This window comes from Meleagris gallopavo, chromosome 1 (genome assembly GCF_905368555.1).
Source record: "Meleagris gallopavo chromosome 1, MGAL_WU_HG_1.1, whole genome shotgun sequence".
NCBI classification, from domain to species: Eukaryota; Metazoa; Chordata; class Aves; order Galliformes; family Phasianidae; genus Meleagris; species Meleagris gallopavo.
In genome coordinates, this window is record NC_139404.1 from 170,021,076 (window position 1) to 170,046,893 (window position 25,818).

Consider the following 25,818-nt stretch of genomic DNA (forward strand, 5'->3'; position numbering starts at 1 on the left):
ATGCAGTAAATTCTTAAAAACTTACACACCTAAACTAAATTTTTACTTTAAGTTAAAGAGTATTAAGTTTTTCTACTACTGATTCTCTCTGTATTTTTTCTAAGGCTTTACAGACAACTAACTTAATGGTGTTTTAAATGCCTTAAGTAAAGCGGTAGTCCTGATGCCTTAGTAAAAGGTTAATGTTGGCTTCACTGCTATTGTCTGGCCAAGCCCCAAAGTAGTTTATGTAATGCTGAAGGAGACAGGCAATAACTTTATAATTAGGAATCAAATTTCTTAGTAAGAATTTAGTGTTTTACTGGAAAATGTGGTTTTCTGCTCATAAGAACTGGCATCTGCATTTCTTCTGACATTTAACTTACAATGACCAATTCTTGTATTAAAAAGTTTACTCCCACCTAATTCCCCACCTCACCACCTTCTCTTTTGCCTGTCCAGACCACCACAAGTAAGCAAAGTTTTTTAGAATAACTGAAATCATGAGGACTGTTGTTTTTTTTGTTGTTTGTTTTGTTTTGTTTTTTAATACCTAGGCAGATAAGTATTTTGAGAATGCAGACGTATGCTTTCACTAGCTGGAATTATTTTCAAGGTCATACAATGCAAAAGAAATCATGCAAGAAAAAATAATACATAATGATGATGAGTCACATTACTTTGGAATGGTCTAGAAAGCCATCAAACCTCATTACTCCCCACTGGTAAATATTTTGTAGTATACTTCATATTTGTCTGCCACAGTAAATTCAATCTATGAGGCACAATAACTTCTTAATTACAACTTACTTAGCCTGGAATTAGTCTGAATTTGAGAACAATTACTTGCTGCAAATGCCCCTTAAGTTTATATAAAACTAATATTTTCCTCTCTTTCTAGTGAATAAACATAAATCTTTCAAACACAGACTATTAGTCTGTCAGAAAAATGACACGGCACATTACAGCATATGTACATCTTTTGCTCACACGATAAAAGCAAACCAGAAAAGGAAGCATATCAATTAAAGCTCTTTTATATACAGATCAGTAACTCAGTATATGGCTGCTGCTGCATGATTCATATATATGGACGTATACTCTTTGCATCTGTAATTTTCCCCACAAAAGTAGGTTAGCACCTCCCAGTGGGTCTTCTAGATATGACCAAAACTGTATCAAAAAAAGTGTCCAAAGTCCATGCTGTTGGTTACCACAAAGAACCGGAAGACCAGCATTTGGAAGACATCCTTAGGGCATACAATCAACCCAAATTTTGCTGGTGAAAGTAGTCATAAGTGAGTCAGCTCCACAGAGCAGAGACACTCCCAAGCCCCACATTCTGGCTTGTTCTGAAAATAGATTAATGGAATCTCTTCACGATAACCCTGTTACGTAGTGCCTTTTTGTAATCATGTACAGATGTTCATTAGCTTGTTATTATCTGTATTATCATAGTGATTGAAAGTCCCAGGCAACATGAAGGGCCTCTTATGGGACATAATATATTAATTTTCATTATGAGAGAAAAATCCAACTCTGAAGGTCTGAATTAGAATTAAAGCACTCTGATTCCTGAAGGGACACATCACAGAACAGTACCACTGTCACAACTTCCACCCCAGAAGTCTACTTTGTCTCCGGCAGAGGGAAAAAGCAGTGCTAAACTCACAAATCTTCCTCTGAGCTGCTCCAGTAAAGGCTGTGATATTTCAGGCAGACCAAAGCTAGTGATGCTTTACTTTAAAACACGACTCTGCAAATTTTGCCACTTCAACAGCTGGTAAATAACAAGTCCAGCTCTCCTCACTTCGCAGAGGGCATGAGGAAACAGAAGGCAACATCATAACCCATAAGTTTTGCTTTCTGCTTCTTTCTTTCTGAACTGAGGCTCAAAGTAGAACAGACTGACAAGCAATGGAAGGGAAGACGGCTTTCCTGCAGACACAGCTGGAGAACATCAGTGGTTAGAGGCAACATTTAGAATCCAGATTTTTAGACTGACATCTCAATTTTGTAACAGAGCATCCTTCTAGAGCATATGCTGTCCTCATGAATTAGTTGGTGGTAATTTAAGTTCTGCTCTGTTTAGAATTATGAACACTGATGAATGATGAACATTCTTCTCATTTAACTCTATCTCCCTAGGTAAGTAAGTACATTAGTAGCGTGAGTTCCTGCTGTAGGCAATATAATTCCGTTCATGCATTGTTAAGTGTGGCTAAACAGGTGCTTTCATGCAACTGAAACCTGAACTGCCACCCAAAGCAGTTCCTGCATACTTCTATGCAGACACAAAGGCTGCTGGGCCCTGACCCTGTTCACTCCAGTGGCTGCTAAAAGAGAGACAAAAGGAGCAATGGAATAAATGAAGCATGACGGGTCACCTCCTTCAGCAGTAGACAAAAGATATATTAGCTTAAAGTAGGATTCTACCATGACCTCCACCACCTCTCTCCACTGATTGCCAAGGAAGTTTAAGTAACTAGTTCATACTAGGTTGTCTGCAAGGCAGAAATTAATCCCTTCTGCTGTAATTAAATGCATTTCATATTAAATCTGATCAATCCAGCTGTGCTTCATCTAGTGGCAAAACCCTGCAACCTTCAGTGGTTTTAAATCATAAATAAATGACTGTTTACAAGGGTGGATAACAATAGGACAAGGGGGAATGGTTTTAAAGTGAGATAGGGGAGATTTAGGTTAGATATTAGCAGGAAATTTTTCACTCAGAAGGTGGTGACGTACTGGAACAGGTTGCCCAAAGAAGTTGTGGATGCCCCATCCCTGGAGGCATTCAAGGCCAGGCTGGATGTGGCTCTGGGCAGCCTGGTCTGGTGGTTGGCGACCCTGCACATAGCAGGGGGTTTGAAACTGGATGATCATTGTGGTCCTTTTCAACCCAGGCCATTCTATGATTCTATGATTCTATGATTCTATGATTCTATGATTCTATGATTCTATGATTCTATGATCAAGTTTTGTGTACCTGCACATAGTCCCAGTGGTGAAAATGTACACAAAGAAAAGGTAGAATTATATTTTTTTACTTTGGTTAGATATTGTGGCATAGAAAAATATCTTAATACATAGCATAAGAATAACAAAGAATGTGCAGATTATCAAGAACTATACTAAAACAGTTACACACTGTGTTTATGACAATAATATGAGTCACAAAAACTCTCATGGAAGGTATAAGAACAGATTCAATTCATTTTTAATATGGTCATTTTTCATCTGTTCATTGCTCTAATCACTTCATCTTTACAGGTACAAATGTATTTGTAATTGCATTTAAGATTTACATATTTAACTCATTGGACATCTGTCAGTTTCTTTCAGTTTAGCTTGTCTGATACACTCATCTAAATGTTTCCATATGTCAATGACTTCATTCTAGTAAACACAGAAAAGGAATGACAGTGCCAATGAATATTGCTAAGCTTCTTCCATAACAAAATTTCTGTAGCACAAAAAATCAAATACTATAAAAGAATTACTTGGAATCAGTCATAAGAAACAGCTGCATAGTTCCACAGAGCAGATTAAAGCAACATAGCTAATGCTGGAACAACTCGGGCTATGACTCAATGGAGAAGCAGACTGTTTGTGAATGTTCAGACTACTTCTCAGCCTCTGCTTTTAGTATTACACATAGTAGGGTTTATAGCAGCAGCCTGCCATCCTTCTGCTCAAAGCAGTTACCTACTGTTGTACATCCAGAAACCCTAGAGAAATTCATACACACAACCTAATGCAAGGGGTACAGGAACCAATAAGCATCTACACACTCCGAAGTTCATTTCTGTTCAAATAGAAGGCAAAAAGAGAGCTTAAAACAATCCTGCTGGAATTTTTACCACTTCTCTGCCAGAAATATAAACATCTGCATTCACAAAAGTGAAGAGAGCTGAAGAAGCTATGCAATATCTTCTCGAATGCTCCAATCAGTGATTCATCTCAATATTTGGCCATGCCTCAGCCTCTGTCACTATGGACTTTGATATCATTATGTCAATATGATGTCAACTCTAGCTTACTTTATTGAACGTTGATTTTGTAATAAATGTCAACATCAAAAATATAGACATGGGATCCACCTCACATAACTTCAGACCTCTATACAGAAACACTAGTGTTGAAAAAACAGATATTTGTATAGCATGGCTTATCTGTCAGCTTTGATGAACGATCCAAGATGACTGGGTCCTTCTAGGACTGATTTTTTCATACCATTGAGTAGAGGTGCATCTCATTATCTTCCACCTACTCAAAAATGTACTAATTTGAACTAATCTGAACAGCCAGGTGCCCTCAACAGTCAGAGGGGAAAGACTGTATTGGGGCCTGATCCATGTCAAGTAATCCACTGTAACAGTGTTCAGAAGATCACTCCTATGGGTGCAGTCAGATTCCTCTTCAAAAACCTCTCAGTCCCAGAAATGCCTACAGATCCAAATCACCAACACGCCATAGCTTTCACAGGTGGGCCCAGAAGGCCCAGTACTTGTTATTTCTTTTATGCAGTGATCAGAGAGAGGCAGATCACAGCCAGTCTCTGAAATACCAAAGGGTAAAAAAAAGGAAATTATATGCATATCTTTGTCTTTTGCTTAAATGTTACAAGCTCATCCATTATCAGTGTGTCTCACCACCTGGAAAAATAATGGATGAAAAGAAGCTGCCTTAAATATTAACCAGGAAAAAACATTTGATGGTGTGATACAAAGAATTATTTCTAATACATTGTGGTATTGAAACACCAGTCTCAACATCAATCATGGTTCTATAATTTCTGTTAAGTAAAGCAGCAGAAAACCCAAGGCTCATACAGATCCTTTACAGCTACACAATCTGTATATCAACAAGGAATGTCTCTTGATTCTGCAGCTCATCAAAGAAACTCATCAATTTACATGCAAGAAATCTGTGACAGTGACTTGTTTTGCAGCCTTGCTTATATGTCATGCTGCTTCAAACCACTGAACCAACAGCTGTATGTGGCTGCTGTGTGAACAACCCATTCAAGGAGCTAGAATCAGGTTAATTAATGACAAAGCTAAGTATTTATGCACCACCTCCATGAAGTCAGCTCCACTGCTTTCCTGCCTGCTTCTGCCTCAAGCCATGATAGTAACTTTAATTTAAGGCACTTGTAGAACTAGAACCTTATAGACTCAGACAGAAATGCAAATACACAGTCTGCAGAAACACAGCAAATGGAAAAATGCCTTCGGGTAGACTGCAGAAAAGAGGATTCTTGGTAGTGGATTGAATGTATTAAAACAAGCCCCAGTTTTCGAATGCTTTGCTAAAAATACAAAGACTGTCAATTTACTGAAACTTTCACAAGAATGTAAAAAGAAAGAAAAGTAGAACTCAGGTACTGAAGTGGAAAAACTAGACATGAAAGGAAGAGGGTATGCATTGGTGTATAAATCAGAGACACAGGCATAAAGAGACTAAGTATGCTCCCACCAAGAGAAAACCGGGTCTTAGTTTTAAATCTACATAATCTTTTATTAATCATTAGCATATATACTATATTAATTATTAGTCTGCATATTCATTATTTATATGTTAGTATTTGTATTAATTAGTTGGTTGGTTGGTAGGTTTGTTGCAAGCAGTTCTAGAGATACAGGCTTGAAAAACTGAAAGTTCAGGCATAGCAGCTCATTTTATACCCTGTCAATCAACAAAAAGAGCATGGGATCTTCCTGTTCAAATTACAACCTGCAGATTGTCTTCCACATGCTGGCAGCTGCAACAGAAACATATGTCCTGCCTATTGTAAGAAGACTGGTTCACAGCTTTAGAATCAGAATCATAAAGGTTGGAAAAGATCTATAAGATCATCTAGTCCAACCGTCTACCTACTGCCAACACTGCTCATTAAACCATGTCCCTCAGTGTCTCATCTACATGTTACTTAGACATTTCCAGGGACAGTGATTCCACCACCTCCCTGGCAGCCTGTTCCAGTGCATCACCACTATTTCAGAGGACAAGCTTTTTCTAATGTCCAACCTGAACCTTCCCGGTGCAACTTAAAGCCATTCCCTCTTGTCCTATTGCTGTTACCTGGGAGACTGGCCGCCACCTCATCACAACCTCCCTTCAGGTAATTGTAGAGAGCAATAAGGTCTTCCCTGTGCCTCCTTTTCTCCAGGCTAAACAATCCCAGCTCCCTCAGCCACTCCTCATAAGACTTGCTCCAGACCCTTCACAGCTTTGTTGCTCTTCTCTCCAGGGCCTTAATATCTTTCTTGTAGTGAGTGCCCAAAACTGAACACAGTACTCAAGGTGTAGTCTTACCAGAGCTGAGTACAGGGGTACGATCACCTCCCTGCTCTTGCTGGCTATGCTATTTCTTATATAAGCCACGATGTTCTTAGCCTTTTTGGCCACCTGGGCACAGCACTGGCTCATCTTCTGCCGAGTGCTGACCAACACCCCCAAATCCTTTTGCCCCAGCCAGCTTTCCAGCCACTCTTCCCCAAGTCTGTATTGTTGCATAGGGATGTTGTGACTGAAGTGCAGGAACGGCCTGTGTTGTTGAAAAATGATTTTCTTGTGATCATCTCTCGTCTGTTTTTCCTAGTTTTTCACATCATGTTTCTTCATCATACACAGTACACAGAACTATGTATGATGTAGTTTGGCCTGCAGCCAAAATAACTTCCCACTCAAGTATGAAATCACTAGAGGATGAAAAGACAGTGAGAAAGCCATACAGTGATTCAGCAGGAAACACACGATACACAGATGAATGTGAGTCAGATACAGAGGCTTTAGTGACAGGGTTGACTTCTCCCCATCCCTCTGGGACAGATAAGTCAAAGATTGTGCTCGGATGCATCCTATTCTCACACTGAGAACATAAAATGAAGAATGACGTTTCATTCATAAGACAATATGCATGGAATTAAAAGTGCAATCTTAGTTAAAGCAGGTGCTAACACATTAAATACCCTAAAAATGAGAACAGTGTAGGCACCTAAGATCATAAGAACTGCCATTCCAGCTATGAAAGCAACTTCATAAAACCTTCTAACCTCTTTCCAGCTTTTCCATCAGCATTTAATCCACCTCTTGCTGGTTTGCAAGATAATTCTAGTTGGAAAATGTATCTGTTCAAAGCATATCTACTGCAGTGAATTTGCAGTGAATTTAAGAAAAACAATAGGAAAAGCTTAAGTACAGAGGGATCTTCTTTTAATAATATTTTCTTTGTTCCCACAATAATCAGTCCAGGGATAAGCTGGACCAAAGCTTATATTTAGACCACCATTTCTAACAGTTACACAGGACATCTTAATCCCTTTTACTTATGAGGACTGTTCATTTTAACTCTTTTTGTATAATGTTAAACTGTGCAAAGTCACTCTCTACTCAACCTCTCTACCAAATGGTATTCAGAAAGCATGGCAGTTAACAACTGGAAATGCCTTTTTCTCTTTTCAGCACTGCATACAACTGACTTAGTAAAGTTCAGAAGTTTCCCTCCATGTATAGACGTATTTTATTTCTTTTTTGCCATTTTATCATTTTTCCAATGAAAATGTTTTAAAACTTATGAAGGAGGAGAAGGAAAATAAAAAATGCATGAAAAAAAAATGGTTGTTCTAAAACCAAAGGGAACAAAGAAAAAATAGTTCTGAATAAAAGAGCTCTGAAGTATTCAATCCACCTCTTGCTGAGTTTGCAAGATAATTCCAGTTGGAAAATTTATCTGTCCAAAGCATATCTACTGCATCTGTTATGCAAGCCATACATTATTTGCACAGTGCTGTTTTCTGGGAGCCAGGAAAGGAAAATTTATCAGTGGCAAATCAGATATATAATGAGAGAAAAACTTAATCTGCTTTTTACTGAAACCTCTTCCCTCCTTTATTAACTTTTGGGCTTTCCATTTAAGTGCTTGGCTAACTTTAATCTTTCTCCACATTTACAGTGTGATTATTGTTCTTAAAGTGGGACTGATTGGAAAGTGATTTTTTTTTTTTCTAAAATATCTACTAGAAATATGAAACAACTGTCTCTTACTGGGTACATTTTGTATTGCTTTTTCTTTTAATTAGAACAACTCCAAAGCAATGATATTAAGAAACAAATGTTACCACTTGATTCAAGTCAATTATATATTGTATGTACAATCAACCAGCTGCAGTAATCATATTTCTTTTACCTTGTATTCCAATATAGTATTTCAGCACTGCTTAGCTTTAAAAATAAAATATCTTAAAACAAACAAACAAAAAAAAAAAACAACCTGTTAACAGGCCAAGAAGTATTAATTTTAGCTAAATAACTTTTTCTCATTCTGTTATATGGCAATTTTTCTTAACTGTGGTAATAATAGTAATAAAATTAGTAAATTACAAAGTTAGTGAAAATTTGAGAAAATATAGAAATAGCAAATCGAATATTCACCAAACAATACAATAAGGAATATTTTTAAATCTTCTGTAGATGAATGCTGTGGAAAAAAAGTGCATTTTACTCACAAAAGAAACCTGGCACTATGTGATGCTGTCTGGCTACAGTGGGCTTTCCTCAGCCATAGCTGCAGGAACAATACTTTGAGATAAACGCTCCAGTCAATATAGCAGTGAAAGTGACCTCAGCTACAACATGATTTCTGATTTACCAGATCGTGTCACTGTTCATTTTCTGTTAAATTCTTTGTTGTTCACTCTGCACACAGACTTCTGTGTCAATGTCCAGCTGTTCAGTGTTTGGTTTACTCCACGTTCACTCTCATGCATTATTTATTGTAGGCTATTCAACACCATTCTGAAAACATCACTGAATTTTTTGGGTGTAATCTTTCATGGCTATTTCAGGTAACTGAAATTGTGTCTGTCTCTTGGGTGTAGTAAGCATTAAGTGCCTTCGATTCCCATCCAGCTGTGAGTCCTTAGCACTTCTACAAATTTATCCATAAGATCTCAACCTGGGCAGCGATATATTGACCACTTATTAGCCACCAGAAAATGATTTGGCCAGTGGCATAGAACAGCCATGACAGATATACAGGGCTCTCTATGACTGCAGTCATACATGCAATCAATAAAAACCTGTTCCTTCTTGGTAATACTTATTGAGAAACCTTCCAATTTCAGTAACAAGTTATGGGTCTTTCACGCTCCTGCAGATAAACCAAATTTATTTCCTACATAGGAGGGTGAACCATTGCAAAAATAGTGGTATATAGCATGGATAGCCTGTCCCACTAGACCTTGACAGTTAGTTAAGTAGAGACTATTGGGACAGTAGTGGGACAGCTAGTGAATAAACCTTTACTCCTTATGACATAGCCACAAGATGGCTTTCATTGTAAGAGTGGTATCTCTTCAGACTTCTTGTTTGTCCTGTCAACAGTCTTCTTTCAACACCTTGGACTGTGAGTGATTCAGCACTGAGACGCTATTTGAATGTTATCAGATATAGGTCAACCAGCACTGAATTAAATCTTCAGCAAAATGATACTAAAAAAAAAATCATCTATAAAGGTGGCTCTTTTTGTCAAGAATCATAAACTTAGGTCTGGTCTCAGAAGCCCAGGAAGGCAGCCCTAAATATCCAGATAAGCACCGAGGCATTTCTGTTAGTTCCTTACGTGGCTTTCTCCTCGTTATTGTCATAAAATGTGTACTTCATATATTCCACAGTAAACTCTGCATTTGAAAGAGGTAGCTGATTGAAATGACATAAAGCTTATTTACTGTAAAAAAGCACTGGTTTCAAACAGAAATAACAGTGCCAAAGACTTCTCCAGCTTACATCTGGACCAACTTCAACAACTGATTTTTTGTCTAGCAATTCAGAATATTCTTTGCTGAAGAGAAGAGTGAGGTAATACAATTAAGACTGTTCATAGTGTCTGCAGGAGTCTCTAGTTGCTGTCTACATCAGAACTGTTCAAGCTGCTTAAATGGTGAGAGTCAAATGAAAGGACATCCGTATTTATAACTCCATCAGACAAATTGCATTGGTGGTAGAATCCTTCTTGAAAGCAAGTAATAATGACATTAATTAGGAAGATCCCAAAATTGCAAATAAGAATCACTTCACAAACAACTGAAATACAACACAGAGTGATACTTTTGATAAATTATGTTATACTGTTCATAATGCATTTTGAAAAGAAGAACACGGAGTTATAGAATATACAATTCAACTTTCTAACTAAAAACTTTGTGGCTATCTTTAACATTATATGGTCTGATCATTAACATGAAATAGAATTGTTTGTACAACATAAATTTTAAAAGGCTGTAAAGGACCAGTGCCCAACTTTTTGGGCATGCCACAAAAATCTGAAGTGGATTAACAGAGAGGTGATCAGCAGGACAGTGAAGGGTAAAGGCTGGAATCAATTTCACATTGTAATGACTACATTTTGGTGTTCCTGTATCGGGTCTAGGGTAAGATTTAGTGGCCTAAAGAGATTTGCATTGTGACGGACTATCAAAAATATTCACACAGCCCTAGCAGCTATGTCAAGAAACTTGCAGAAAAGATGCTGAACAGCAGCTGAAGTCTGGGAACAAACCTCTCCCAACAAAATGGACAGTAAAGTCATATGCTTAGCCAACTAAATCCTCCTCCAGCCTGTACAATCAAGACAGCGATCCAGCTCATTATAAAAGATGCATCTACAAGTGATCAGTTTAAAAACCTTTTAAGACTGATGGGCTGTACTTGGGCAAATGAATCCCACTCCTGTACTTGGGCAAATGAATCCCACTCCATTCACTATTAATTAGACATCTGTTTTTTGTATGGGCACCTGAGACACATCAAGTGTATGTGGAAATTTCTTTTCAGACACAGAAACCTAAGTGTCTATAGTTTAAACATGATTCCCATCTTGAAGGTACAAATAGAAAAATGATACATGAAAATACTAAGATTTTCAAACAGAAATAGCACGAGTGGTCTGGAGCTCCATAGACATTACAAATGCAGTGAAAGATAGCAACTGAAGTGGTGCTCTCTTCTATCACATCCACTTCCATGCAGTCATAGGCCAACAAGTCCTAAGCAAGAAACATCTATTCCTTACACTTATACACACTGGAAGCCATAACACACTTCTTATTTTCCATATAAAATATGATCTATATTAGTACAGAAGACAAAAACCACAAAAAAAAAAATCAAATGTGCATCATGACATATCAAGGGCTTAGATTGTAATTAAACATACCAGCCAGTTGAGAAAATACAAATGTGTGTGGCATGCAGAGGCAAAAATATGCTACTGCTTGGGCAGCATTTTGTCCTACACATAGTAATTAACATTTCTTGTGAAATATAACAGAGACCTCAAACTGTGGAGGAGACCAAGTCAGTGAAAGGTGCGTGGTGTTTCTTTCAGGGCCGCAGACCTTGGGCTGTCTGGTTTCTTCAGTTAGCCTGCCTGGTCATGCAGCATTCCAAGACTGAGCTGAACTCACTATGAAAAAGTCCTTAGAATCATGAAGAGTGTGTGTGAATATTGATAAGACATTTAATTTAAAACATAAAAGGAAATTACAGATCAATCACAATGGAAATTGGCTTTGTTCATGTAAGAAAGGGCCAAATACTTGATTTTAGAATCAGCTCAAGGCTTTGGAGTCTTTATCATTTGCAGCATACTGTAAACTAATAATAACAAATGAACAAGAGAAGACAAAAAGCCAAATTGAACAGGAAGCAAATTCCCATAAGAAAGCTTTCTGGATTATCTACACAAAAAGATGCAGTGATTGTATTCTAGCTGGGACGCAACAAAACGAAAATGGCTTTGAATCAATTTTCTTCTTAATAGACACACTTAAGGCTCATAAAACTGAAAAGCAGAAGCTTCCAATGGCTGGAAATAAGAATATTCTCAATCAAAATTATGACCTGGTATATAAGATGAAGTTACATCAGAAGGATACTTGGCTTTCTCAACAGGTGATTTTTTCCATGTTATGTCAGTGTAGCAATATTTAATCTGATTTCTTTTCAGAACTACTTAAAATAAACAATGCACACCAATATTAATCTTACTGAATAAAGTTTTAAATTGACATAAAACAGAAGCATTTTGAAAAAATTATCATTCTGAGGGACACAAAGAGAGTAATAAAATACTGGTTCTTTCTGAGCTTGAGAAAACAAAAGGGTCCTGCTTTGAAGTATTAATTTCATTGATCATTGATTAATTTTACTGCACTTAAAATTAACTAAAAATCCAGTTTTTCCTTAAGTGCCTGAGTCTTCTTATGGACGTGTCCCAACTGCTTTTCTAGATGTGTTAATTGGAAGTGAAGCCCAGCAAAATCACCATTCAGTGTCTATTCAGTCTGGACGAGAAAATGTACAGCAGGCCAACTTTTTGATACCAGAGTTCATCTGATGCATAGAATGCTCCATCTAGGAATCCTCAGAAGAAATGTAATCCTGACAGCTCTGAAAAGCTCAGCACCTATTTCACGTCTAAGCCAGATAGGCGTTTCTCCAATTTCTGATCTCTCTTCTGTTTTGATACAAGAGCTCCATCTTCAAAACAATTTATAGGAAGTAATTCTGCTGCACAGAAAGTGGGAAGAGTTACAATTAACGGTATTATTGTTTTCAGTATTTTCAACAGCAGAGCAAATGTGATTTCCCAATCAGCATATCAGCATTCAGGAAACATCCTTTAGCTACTCAGTAACTCAAATACTTAGCTCTGTTCAATTTGGACTTAACAGTATGCTTATACTAGTAAAATGAATATGCCGAAGCACTTGCTCTGTCTCTCCAACTAGATGACATAGCATGATGGACTCACCATCTTCTTAAACAGGATGGTCTCATGACAAATACAAAGTAGGTGACAGAAACCCTAGCACAGAATGTAACTCACAGAGCTTTGAAGTTGCCCACAAACTTTTCTGGCATGTCCTATAGGACACACACCTCTTCATTTGCCGCACATTGCAGACAGCTTCACACTACAGCTGCTCTCTCATGGGCAGTTATTAAGCAAGCACAGCGTGTCTTAACATACTGCCTTTGGCTGCTTTCATTAAGCCTTCAGATACATGTGTCCCCAAAGCTCCTACAGCTTTGAGTTTTTGTTACTTATATTCACACTAGATAGCTTCCTATGCTTTCTCAGGCAGTTTGAGGATTGCCTTCTTGGCTGAAGCCAACAGAAGTGTTACTCAGCATAGGCTCCGTAACACCAACCTCTCATTTCTGGTTCTGGGGTTGGCAATGCCCAAAACAAAATGGATATTGAGGCCCAGGCCTCCCTGAGAAGGCCAATAGCAACAAGGATGGTCCAAGGCTGCTACATATTACCACTTATCAGGAGATCTAAGGCCTGAAAGACTAACGCCTAAGATCACATTATGTAGTGATTGGGATGACCAGCAATGGGTGAAGTACTTCCTCATAGAAAGGACCATCTCTCTGCAGCTGTCTGCAGAAAATCAGCTCTGGATGGCCTGAGACCATCATAATGCATTAGCCCATCCTGGTGGAGAAAAAGATTGTCATTCTTCCCTCTTTGCAGCTCTTGGCAACTCTTGGGTAACAACAGTACCACACTAACTGTAAAAGTATTTTTTCTTACATCTAATCTAAGTCTCCTCTCTTTCAGTTTGAAACCATTTCCCCTTGCCCTATCACAAAAGTATGCTAAAGAGTCTATTCCCCTTCTTTCTTACAGCTCTCCTTTAGATAATGAAAGACTGCTCTCATGGAGCCTTCTCTTTCTCAGGCTGAACACCCTGACTGCATAGCAGAAGTGTTCCATCTCTTGGATCATTTCTGTGACCCTTCTCTGGATGCACTCCAACAGACCTCTCCTGTCCTGAGGACTCCACATCTGGATTCAGTTCTCCACGTGGGGTCTCATAGCACAGAACAGAGGGGCAGGATCACCTCTCTCACCCTGCTGGCCATGCTTCTTTAGATGTTATGGGGACCATCTCAAAGGCCTTACTGAAGTCCAGATAGATTACATCAGTGGCTCTTCTCTTGTCCACCATCGTAGAAGACCACTAGGCTGATAAAGTAGGACTTGCCTTTGGTGAAGTCATGCTGGTTCTCTTGCATCATCTCCCTGTCTTCTTCACAGTGCCTTAGCACAGCTTTCAGGGGGATCTGTTCCAGGATTCTCTGTTCCAGGAGAATAGTTACATGGTCATCGTAATGAACCATTTGTACAAAGTTGCCGTGAGCACTGGAGCTCTCTTTCACACGAACAAGTATGAACTTTACCAAAAAGACAATATTAGAGAGCAGAAGAAAATAATATTAGCAAATGATCATGTGCTATGTTATCTTCATTTATACTAAGACAAAGTAGGTTCTTTCAGCCATACTGGAGGTCAAACCAAAATATTATTTCAAAGACCCAGCCTATTCTTTGGATTACAGATCATTACTATTGTAACCCATTCTTTCAAAACATCACTAAGCAGGTTATATTCCTGGATCTAGCCCTTGATCTAAAAAATATTCGTTATATCTATCTCAGATCTTCTTTAAGCCTATGCTTTCATTATCAGTATATGGAAGACAAACACAGAGCTAGAAATAAAACTTCAACAACATTTAAATAAAATTTTGGGAATATATAGGTTACAAAATATATTATTAATATCATGTCATTGCAAAATCAGCCTATGTAACTTCACATTAATGATAGATCTGCTGAAGGAACCCACTTTGCCCATACTAAATATGAGAGATTATTTAACATTAACTGAATAATATATATAACATTATAAATATCTAAAATACAGAAACCACTGACAGAGTTTTCACTTCTAGAAACATCTTGTGAGATTTCTTGCTAGCTGACTTTTTAACTATTCACCTTCGCAGTACAGCTCTGACCTCTAGTGGGTTGAGTGAAACAGTTATCGCAGGCAGGATACCTCGTTAATTGGGTTTCATATTAATTTTAATTTAAAGCTAGAATGTGTAGAAGTTCCAGCAAAGCCATACAAGCAGTCAAGGGCTATTATTTTATTACACAGATGAAAATTAAGCACAGGCCAACAGCAGTATTGTGTTTGCTTTATGGCAAAATCCATCTGACCGATGAAGTGTTTATGAGACTCAGCAGATGAATGTTGATGCTGATGTTGGGAGATCTGTGTTAAATAAAGCCCATTTATTAGCCTCTTAGCTATCTGCATAGTTTGGTTGACTTATCTTTTTTGACCAAGAGATATCTATCACTGTATTCAGAAAAAAAAGAAAAAGAAACAGACAAGTTTGGGATAACTAAATTGCCATTTTTTTATAATCTAAGCATACCTGATTGCTAAGAAGTATCATCAACTACGACATTTGATAAAAACTGATGGCCCTTAACACTTCCATGATACATAGCAGATTGGGGATCTTAGATCTTTGGTTTCCTGCTATTTCTGTCCCACATTGAAAATTAAATCCAGAGCTCAAAATGACTGCTGCAATGATTTTGCAATGAAACATGGGAGGCTTCCATGTGAAGACTGCAGAAAATATGCAAGATATGCTATTTTCATAAATAAAGCCAAATGAAAAACAATGTGGTAGGAATGAAGACAGCCTCTTTGAAATTCTTTATATATGGACTTTCTTAACAGGATAGCTACACTTACTAAACTATACTCCACAATCTATATCCTTCAGTCTCCATTACAGTAATGCTAATGAAAGCATCCATACAGTTAATTCTCTTAGTCACATATCCAGATTAATGTAATGTTGCTCTGATTTATCATGAACTAACAGAAGTGAATAAGACCAAACTAGACAGAGAACACGTGCATCATGTATGAAAAATAAATACCTCTTCCCAAGATTTACTTAGTGCTACACTTTCACATCTGCATGTGATCAAAATCTAAATATGCAGATATGTTTTCCAGATTCTGACTACTTCAAGAGAAGACCAACAAATGTGTTGCTTATGAATTCTAGAAAACTCAGCCAGAGCACTTCATTTAAAAATTAGTTATGTAGGAATAGTACGTTTCTTTGCTTATTTATTACAGAAGCAGTTCAATAAATAATGCATTTTTTAATCTTTGAAGGAAAACGTTAGCTTTCTATCATTATTATCAATTAATTATCTCAATAGCCATACTAAGTTTGTTCATTATAGAAGCACATATATATATATAGACAAATGAGGACTAATTTGATAAAAAAATTCAAGGGATTCCTGAGTTTCCTCTACATTTTGTGACATTGACAATCTTGCATTCAGACACCATAGCCTTAATTAGAGAGTTTCATTTTATTCTCCCAGTGTAGTTTATCATGGCAACCTCACCTCACCAAGCTGACCACTATGATCTGTTATGATGCAACAACTGGTACTGCCCCCTGAAACAGAGTGTAAGTGGTGGTTTAAATGTATTCTTCCTTTCATGGACTAGTATGCTACAGTCTATTACATAACGTTGACATCACTTACTTAACCCTTTGGCTGTACCTACATTGCTCTAAGTTCTCTTCAAAGTGCCCTCAATGACAAACTCTGCATCTCCCCAGGAGGCTCCTTCTACAGCACAAGCAGGCTCAGTCTTACAGTGTATTATTGGCACTGTAGTGCTTTGCAGCACAACTTCTCAAGCACCACACACCTCCACCCCCGTGAATGGCTTTTGGACGGAGAAAGACAGTGATCTATCAGCAAGCAAAGTGCTGCCAGGTAGCACATTTTGACCTAGAATTCAGACAGAATCCTGGAACAAATATCAAAAGCACACTTTGTCAGTCATAACTGTTTCTAGGTAAGCATAAAACAGGAAAAAAGCTCATGAAGTGGCTTTTCTATATAAAATGTAATCTGAACTGCATAACTTCCTTACTTTGGCCCCAATTAGCTCTGCCTGCCTAGCTTCAAATGATCAGGGGGCTGACCTACTCTGACTGTTCTTCAAATCTCCATTTTCCACTGCTTTCACCTTCTTTTTCTTAAAAAAAAAAAAAAAAAAAAAAAGGAAAAATAAGAATAATGTTAGCTCCTAAATTCAGACTCTACAATTCACCCTCCTGTGCAAAGAAATCCCAGCAGGTCCTTATATATTTCTTTAACAGAGAGTGTAGTGATAGAACGAGGTGTAACAGTTTTAAATTAAAAGAAGGGAGACTTAGATTTGATATTAGGAAGAAATTCAGAGCGTGGAACTGTTTGTCCAGAGAAGCTGTGGATGCTCCATTCCTGGAGGCATTCAAGACCAAACTGGATGGGGCTTTGAGCAGCTTTGGTTAGCAGGAGGTGTCTCTGCCCATGGCAGAGAGGTGGAACTATTTGATCTTGAGATTCTTTCCAACCCAACCTATTTTGTGATTCTATGATTTATGATTTCAACTCCTATCAAAGTTTGTCCTGTGAGAGCCACCAAGTTGAAGTAAAAGGAAAGCAATGAAGAAGACACAGTAATTAGATATTCTGGGACAGGACTGATTGTCTTCTATTTCTATGAGACACTGCTAGGAGTGAGAGTCTGTTGCATAGGACTGTAAAGTAACATATTAGAGGTGCAAATAATTCAAGGCAAGAATAGAGCAGAGTGATGACATTGGAGAATTTGAAATGATTGGTATAATAAAGGTTGCCTCCAAGAGACCCAATACATCTGCAGCATGAACGTCCTGTTTGTACTACTAAAGCTCCATTGACCTGCAACATAGACAAAGTAGCCTAGCTTCAGGTAGCCTTACTGCAGCTGCCATCAGAAGAGCCAATTCAAAATAACACATGTAGTTGGAACTGACTGGCATCAGCTGTTATATTTTCTTCTGATATAAATCATAAATAAATCTTCTTTAGCCATCAAGTTTGAGATCCAACAAAAATACTTAATTAATTGAGTATAAGTTAAAACATTCTGAAAATCAGGGCTGTTTTGAAGGTGTTTCTGGCTGAGCTTCCCAGAACTGAGGCACCAGAGCTATTGGAGAAAGAATCAGTCTGAGACAAAGACAACAATTTCAGGTGTCTATATATGTCAATGCTCACGTGGAGCAGTCCAAGAATGTGACTCAGCTGACAGCTACAGATGAACTAGATATTTGTAATCAAGCAACTAAAGCTTACTCAAGATACCTTCTTTAGAGTGAGCTGTACTGATTTCTAGGCTTTACTGAGTATAAAAAACCCTACATTCCTAGATACTTTATGTGTATTAATTTTGTACTTTGCTCCAATCAACAGTCACTTCAAAACTTATTTCAAAGCATTTCATGTTTTCTTCACCTATGTTGTCTGAAAACAAGTATTTTTCTGTAATTTTCTGTGAGTGTTTTTATGAAGGAAAAACGAATGTTCAGATAAATTGAAAAGAAATTGAATAAAAATGCTGTTCATATTTTTTTCCAACTATAAAATTCTGTTTCAATGATCAAATTAGAAATGTGTGCCAACAAAAAATAATAGATTATTGTACTTGAAAAGGTGCATCTGACCTTAAAAATAAATAGAAACTGTGGGTCTTAGCATGTCTGCAAATCATTTGAGACCTAAATATGGATGTACATACTCAGGATAGGAAATATTAACCATGGGATTTATGAGAGCTCACACAGAAAGTCTGTGACATAACTGATTTAGAATTCAGGAGTTCGTGGCTCTTTGCCCTAAGTTTAACTCACATGCCACAGTCTGGCTGACTTGAATAAGAGTTTTCTACTCGTGAGCATGCTGTCATTTCTCTTTTCATCTGTACTCAAATGAGATAGGCCATACTTGAATCACTGTCTCAGTTCTGTCTCAGAGCACATAAATCTGTCTCAGATTGGTATGCTTGCATGTCATTTCATTTTGATACAGCACAGGGAAATGAAAAACAGGTTTGCAATTTTGTGCTGGGACAAAAGCATCACCATGGCTACAGAAGTCTGAGACTCCATTCCCATGAATGCATCAAACACACTAAACAAGCAAATCTGTTTGTAGACAGATAAACATTATTAATGAAGGCTTATTATTATTGTTATTAAAGAATAATCCAATTTAGACAGATGAATAATGAGACTGGCTTCTCAGCTACACAAACACATTTAAAGCTCTTGCTCCAGGAAGGAATCTTGCTCCAGGAAGGAATTCGCATGTGCAGGAAAGTACCTTTCTGAGTAAATGAATTACCTTTCCTTCAGACTCAGAAGGCAGCAAAAGATGCATTGCAAGTACTTCTCTTAAAGTTCACTCTCCAACACAACCTTGCAGCAGCACAGTCATTCCCTATTCCTTCTGAGGGTTACAGGTATAGGACCAGTTGATTTTGAAGCAAAATTCAGCAAAGAAGCAATGCTAAGAGAATTTAGAAGTGTTGAGTGTCAAGTGTTAGGTGTCAAATGTTAAGTTCTGTCAGTATAACAGAACAAAACTCATTCTGTAGACCCAAAGCAGAAAATCCATATTATACTACAATAGAAAGGAACGTGGGAGGAATAGACCTTAAAGGGAAGTCTGTTTAAATACGGAAACTCAAAAGCGACAATAACAAACCTGTATTATCTTTCTGGATTCCAGAAGTCAATTTGTGTGATGGATCTGCACTGCAGTTTTTTATGTAACAAAGCAAATTGGCTTGTAGCAGCACAAAGCAGACGAAGCCGAATCAGTTCATCTTTTCTGTTACAACCAGACAGAATATTTGACTCAAACAGATGAAAGTCTGAAGTCTGAAAGGGAGATATTGCCGTAAGATGAAGGAAACTGGGAGAGCAAGTTTTGGATGGAAAACAACTTTCATTATGTTGGATGATAGAATTCAAGTTGCTGTGTTGTCTAGAGGGTAGGAGTAACTGATAAGCTTGTAGAAGCTGCATTTACTGAGGCCCATCTACAGACTCAAAGATAGACTGCTTTAACATGGACTTCTAAGAGTAGATAAGAATTAAAAGGAAGAAATGAATAGCCAGTTTCCACAGTGAACCAGTAAGGATCTACACAAATATGTGTTGTTCAACACATTGCTAGGAATGTTGGCAAAAAATTCTGTAATATCAGATTATTCAGAGTAGTAAAGATGAACTCACTCTCAGAAGCAGCTGAGAAGTAAAATAGGTGAAATCCAATATAAATAAAGGTCAGTTTAAACCCCAACTTGCAGAATCTGAATTTGAAGGAGAATCTTGCCGTGGTTTTTCGGAAGCTGAAGATGTCACACATGAAAACTCTGGGAAGTCTGGCTTTTAATTTCAGCTGCTGTCTATTAACTTCCAAAATTTTAACATGGGCCTTGTTAGTGCTAAGAATCCAGCAATATAGTAAATGGTGGGATGCAGGTGTGAGAATACAGACAAATCAGTGCTAAAAGGGTTTATAGGAAAGAAAATGTGGAATGTTTGTTTTCCTCAAGTGTGAAAACAGCAAAGCGAAGCCAGAGGCAAATCTGCAAACAATATGCATGCATTTGAAATGACCCATCCTGAAATACAGTATGGGGTCTGTTCTCAGTTAACAGGTTCCAGAGAAAAGTGACACAAAAACACCTATTTAAAAAAATGGGAGCGAGAGAGCTGAATTTAAGCAGCAAGGGATGCAGAGAAACTGTTTTAATTTTTATTATCCACATTCCCTATTCTGAAGGAGAAAGAAAATTCATTATTTGGTAGCAAGAATCTTTGATGAAGGCTGTGGGAATACAAGAAAAACTGTTCAGAGCAGAAGCTGTGCAGCAAGATAAACAGCATGAGAACCAAGGACACCTCTAGAAGAAGAAAGAACATCTCACGGCTCTGATTGGATAAGCACCTGTGTGAACAGTTGAAGAGTGTTTTGTAGAATGCTCTGTTGACATGTAAAGGTGGATGGGAAAGTTGTAGGGGTGGATGGGAAAGCTAGAAAAAGAAAACTTGTGGAGGTATATAAGTGATGAGAGAATTGTAATAAATGATTTGGATCATTCGCATCTGAGTCCGTGCATCAGACGCTGCAAATGGCGCCCACTGCGTGGGCCAAATCAAGCCGACGCTGAGTGAGCCCGGTCCGGCAGCGCCGCCCGACTGAACTACGGAGAGATTGTTTCGCGCGCGCCCACTCCGTTCTGCGGGACAGAAGGTGAGCAGTCGGGAAAGATGGGGAGTTCGCTAACGAAGGAGCAGCAAGTAAATCTCGCAGCATTACAGTTAGTTTTATCGTTTCAGGATCAGCCTGTATCTACCTCAGCATTAGCTACTTTTCTCAAATGGCTAAGCAAAAATGTCCCCGAATTTCCGAAAACTGGTTTCTCTTTTGATGGAGAGCTTTGGGACAAAATTGGCACAAAACTCTAGGAAGCTTCTATTACTAAACAAAGAACGGCTGCTAAATTTTTACCTGTTTCCAAATCATGGAAGGGCTTAAACAAATTCGACAAGGAAGAATTTCTTCCGACTATTCCCCACCGCCCTCCCTCCCACCTCTGCCGCTGCCACTCGGTGCAGAAAGCAGCCCTGATCGGGATTCAAGCCGCAGCTCCGACCCCACCCTTCTCCGCAGAGAAGATAAACCGCAACCGCTCCCCACTGCTGTTGCCCTCGACCCCGCCCCCGACACTCGTCGCGCCGCTCCCGCCTTCGGCCCCGCCCCCGATGCTCATTCCGCTCCCGCCTTCAGTGCCGCCCCCATCACTCGTCGCACCGCTCCCGCCCTCGGCTCTGCCCCTGACGCTCGTCGCAGCCCCCCCGCCTTCCGCTCCGCCCCCGACGCCCGCGGCGTTGCTTCCTTCTTCCACCCCGCCTACGTTGCCTGCTGCTGCGTCTCTGCAGCCTGCGTGTAACTTGATTAAAGACATTGAAGCATCTTTTCTCAAGGAAGTTAACAACCCTGCTTTGTTTGCACAGCTCAAGCGAGATTTACATTATGTCTCTCACCCTACTTTTCCTTATTTCATTATGCATCATTAAGTGTACTCATCTAACATTGAAGTCTATTCTTAATAAACAAAAAAGGGAGAATATGGGAGATACGCCACAAGAAAGATTATGTAAGGCTTTACTTGTGCTGAATTTTTGAATCGTGATCATACAGATACAACTCGTGTGGATCATCATTTTGGAGCCTCCCCAATGCTCAAGGAACAACCAATGGTCAATGTTCAGAATATGGCCACAGGGCATTGGGAAGGTCCCTTACCACTGATAACTTGGGGTCATGGATATGCTTGTGTTTCCACAGGGACTGGCCCTAGATGGGTTCCAGCATGATACGTTCGGCCTCATCTCAAGGCAGAAAATAGCATCCAGCCTTTATAATGACTGGGATTGTGTGCTTCTTATTTATTGGTATTGCTTTGTAACTTGTTATATTGCAAATAGCAGCAGTAGTAGTGGTATGATATACTGGGTGATTTTTCTGCAGGTTGTTGTTTCTTGAGGATCAGTAAGTAATAATGCCCCTGGTGATACTCTAGCATATTTGCTCACTAATATTGATTCTATCTCACATGCAAAAAGCTATACAACCATTAATTTTCTATTAGCCCAAAGGCATAATCATGAGCACTCTAAAAGCATCTGTTGTACAAATTTTAGTGATCATTCAAAATCAATATATCGGAATATACAAAAGTTGAAGACCTCTTTCTAACCAGTTAGAGATTAACACAGAACAGGACCCTCAGGGATTTATTTCCAGATTGCAGAAAACTTGAGTTGCAGACCAAACACATATTTGTTCCTTTTAGTAGGTTAATAGTGTTTCTTGTCATTATACTATGTCTGTCTTTCTCACATTTAGAGTATTGTCAATCGAGGCCTTGATTGTGTTATAATGATTATGTTATTAATATAATTAGTGTTATTATTAGTGTTATTATCTGCCCCACTAGACCTGCTATTCACAAACAGGGAAGGTTTGGTGGGAGATGTGGAGGTTGGAGGCTGTCTTGGACAGAGTGACCATGAAATGATAGATTTCTCGATTCATGGTGGAGCCTGGAGGGGAATAGTAAAACTGCTACTTTGGACTTCAGGAGGGCGGACTTTGAATTGTTCAAGAGACTAATAGGGGGTGTCCCCTGGCATTCAGTCTTAGTGAGTAAAGGGGTCCAAGAGAGCTGGTTGCTCTTCAAGAAGGAAGTCTTAAGGGTGCGGGAGCAGGCAGTCCTCCTGAGCTGCAAAATGAGCCGGCAGGGAAGAAGACCGGCATGGATGAATAGGGAGCTATTCTTGAGGCTCCGAGAGAAAAAGAGAATCTACCGCCTGTGGAAAGAGGGACAGGCAACTTAGAATGAATACAAGGAAGTCGTTAGGATGTGTAGAGGTGAAATCAGAAAGGCAAAAGCCCAGCTTGAATTTAACCTGGTCGCTAGGGTGAAAAGGAATAAGAAACTCTTTTATAAATACATTAACAGTAAGAGGAGGACAAAGGAGAATAGCCACTCTTTGCTGGATGAGGCTGGGAATGTGACCACTGAGGATAAGGAAAAGGTGGAGGTTCTGAATGCCTTCTTTACGTCTGTCTTTAAAAGTCAGACCAGTTATCCTCAGGATACTCCTCTCTCTGACCTGGTAATCTTGGCTGGGGAGCACATTAACCCCGCTGTGATTCTGGAAGAAACAGTCAGAGACCTATTACTCCAACTGGACTGCCACAAGTCTATGGGGCCAGATGAGATCCACCCGAAAGTGCTGAGGGAACTAGCGGAGGTGATAGCCGAGCCGCTTTCCATCATCTATCAGCGCTCCTTGTTGACTGGTGAGGTCCCAGAAGACTGGAGGCTTGCCAATGTGACTCCCATTTACAAGAAAGGTCGTAAGGAGGATCCGGGGAACTACAGGCCTGTTAGCCTGACCTCAGTGCCAGGGAAGGTTATGGAGCAGATTGTCTTGAGGTAGATCATGCGGCATGTGCGGGATGACCAGGGGATCAGGCCTAGCCAGCATGGGTTCACGAAGGGCAGGTCCTGTTTGAACAACCTGATCTCCTTCTATGATCCAGTGACCCATCTGGTGGATGAGGGAAAGGCTGTTGATGTGGTCTACCTAGATTTCAGCAAAGCCTTTGACATTGTTTCCCACAGTATTCTCCTGCAGAAGCTGGCAGCCCAAGGCTTCGATGGGTACACTCTTGGCTGGGTAAGGAGCTGGCTGGAGGGCCGGGCTCAGAGAGTGGTGGTGAATGGAGTTAAATCCAGCTGGCAACTGGTCGTGAGTGGTGTTCCCCAGGGGTCGGTGCTGGGGCCTGTTCTCTTCAATATCTTTATTGATGACCTGGATGAGGGCATCGAGTGCACCCTCAGTAAATTCGCAGATGACACCAAATTGGCTGGAAGTGTGGATCTGCCTGGGGGTAGCGAGGCCATACAGAGGGATCTGGACAGGCTGGAGAGCTGGGCTGAAGCCAATAGGATGAGGTTCAACAAGACCAAATGCTGGGTCCTGCACTTCGGCCCCAGGCAATGCTACAGCTTGGGGCGGTGTGGCTGGAAGACTGCGTAGAGGAAATGGACCTGGGGGTATTGATTGATGCTCGGCTGAACATGAGCCGACAGTGTGCCCAGGTGGACAAGAAGGCCAATGGCATCCTGGCTTGCATCAGAAACAGTGTTGCCAGCAGGAGCAGAGAGGTGATCATTCCCCTGTACTCAGCACTAGTGAGGCCGCACCTCGAGTACTGTGTCCAGTTTTGGGCCCCTCACTGTAAGAAAGCCATTGAGGCCTTGGAACGTGTTCAAAGGAGGGCAACAAAGCTGGTGAGGGGTCTGGAACACAGGCCATATGAGGAGAAGCTGAAGGAGCTAGGAATGTTCAGCCTGGAGAAGAGGATGCTCGGGGGAGACCTCAATTGCTCTCTATAACTTCCTGAAGGGAGGTTGTAGTGAGCTGGGGGTTGGCCTCTTCTCTCATGTCATTAGTGATAAGACCAGAGGGAATGGTTTCAAGCTACGGCAGGGGAGATTCAAGCTGGACATTAGGAAGTATTACTTTTCAGAAAGGGTGGTCAGGCGCTGGAATGGACTGCCCAGGGAGGTGGTGGAGTCACCGACCCTGGGGGTGTTCAAGGAAAGGCTGGATGTTGTGTTGAGAGACATGGTTTAGTGGGAGCTATTGGTAATAGGTGAACGGTTGGACTGGATGATCTTTTAGATCTTTTCCAACCTTGGTGATTCTATGATTCTATGATTCTATTTTATAGTATGGTAGTTTGCAAATAAACAAAAAAGAGGGAATTGTGGGAATACAAGAAAAACTGTTCAGAGCAGAAGCTGCGTAGCAAGATAAACATCATGAGAACCAAGGACAACTCTAGAAGAAGAAAGAACATCTCACGGCTCTGATTGGATAAGCACCTGTGTGAACAGTTGAAGAGTGTTTTGTAGAATGCTCTGTTGACATGTAAAGGTGGACGGGAAAGTTGTAGGGGTGGATGGGAAAGCTAGAAAAAGAAAACTTGTGGAGGTATATAAGTGATGAGAGAATTGTAATAAATGATTTGAATCATTCGCATCTGAGTCCGTGCATCAGACGCTACAGAAGGCCAGGCTGGATGTGGCTCTGGGCAGCCTGGTCTAGGTGACCCTGTTGGTGACTCTGCTTGTATTAGGGGGTCTGAAACTAGATGATCATTATGGTCCTTTCCAACCCAGGCCATTCTATGATTCTATGATGAAACTCAGTAAACCATAATACAACTCATAATTTCTCAGATAGCATCTGTCTTCAAATGCTCTGGATGCGTAAGAGAAATGGCAATTAAGGAGTTTTAAATGATGACTTTTAAAATGACACATGGTTCAAAAGAAGTAAATAAGATGAATAAATTTAAAGACAGATTGAACTAATTGAAAGGCAGTATAGATGGACTCTCAACCCCCAGGACTGATTTTCCAGTTTTTTCACAGAAAAGCAGATCAGTTCTATACT

At 39.6% G+C, this 25,818-nt stretch overlaps 1 protein-coding gene and 1 long non-coding RNA gene across 3 annotated transcripts; one reads left to right on the top strand and one right to left on the bottom strand.

The window, feature by feature from the left end:
- Positions 1-11,481: 11,481 nt before the first annotated feature.
- LOC146545780 (uncharacterized) lies at positions 11,482-21,489 on the bottom strand. 2 transcript variants are annotated; one of them, XR_014881041.1, is made up of 3 exons: positions 21,290-21,489; positions 14,043-14,232; positions 11,482-12,552 (listed from the first exon to the last, which is right to left on the bottom strand). XR_014881041.1 is itself a non-coding variant. In XM_085215986.1 (3 exons), exons 1-3 carry the CDS (start codon positions 21,302-21,304, stop codon positions 12,452-12,454), a joined length of 309 nt encoding a protein of 102 aa, XP_085072112.1. In that variant the 5' UTR covers positions 21,305-21,489; the 3' UTR covers positions 11,482-12,451. The 2 variants fall into 2 exon arrangements, 1 of the variants encoding a protein (XP_085072112.1); XM_085215986.1 differs by having other exon boundaries at positions 11,482-12,555.
- LOC146545781 (uncharacterized) lies at positions 20,509-25,397 on the top strand. Its single transcript, XR_014881042.1, has 2 exons — positions 20,509-21,031; positions 21,118-25,397. It is a non-coding gene; the product is annotated as an uncharacterized LOC146545781 (long non-coding RNA).
- Positions 25,398-25,818: the final 421 nt, after the last annotated feature.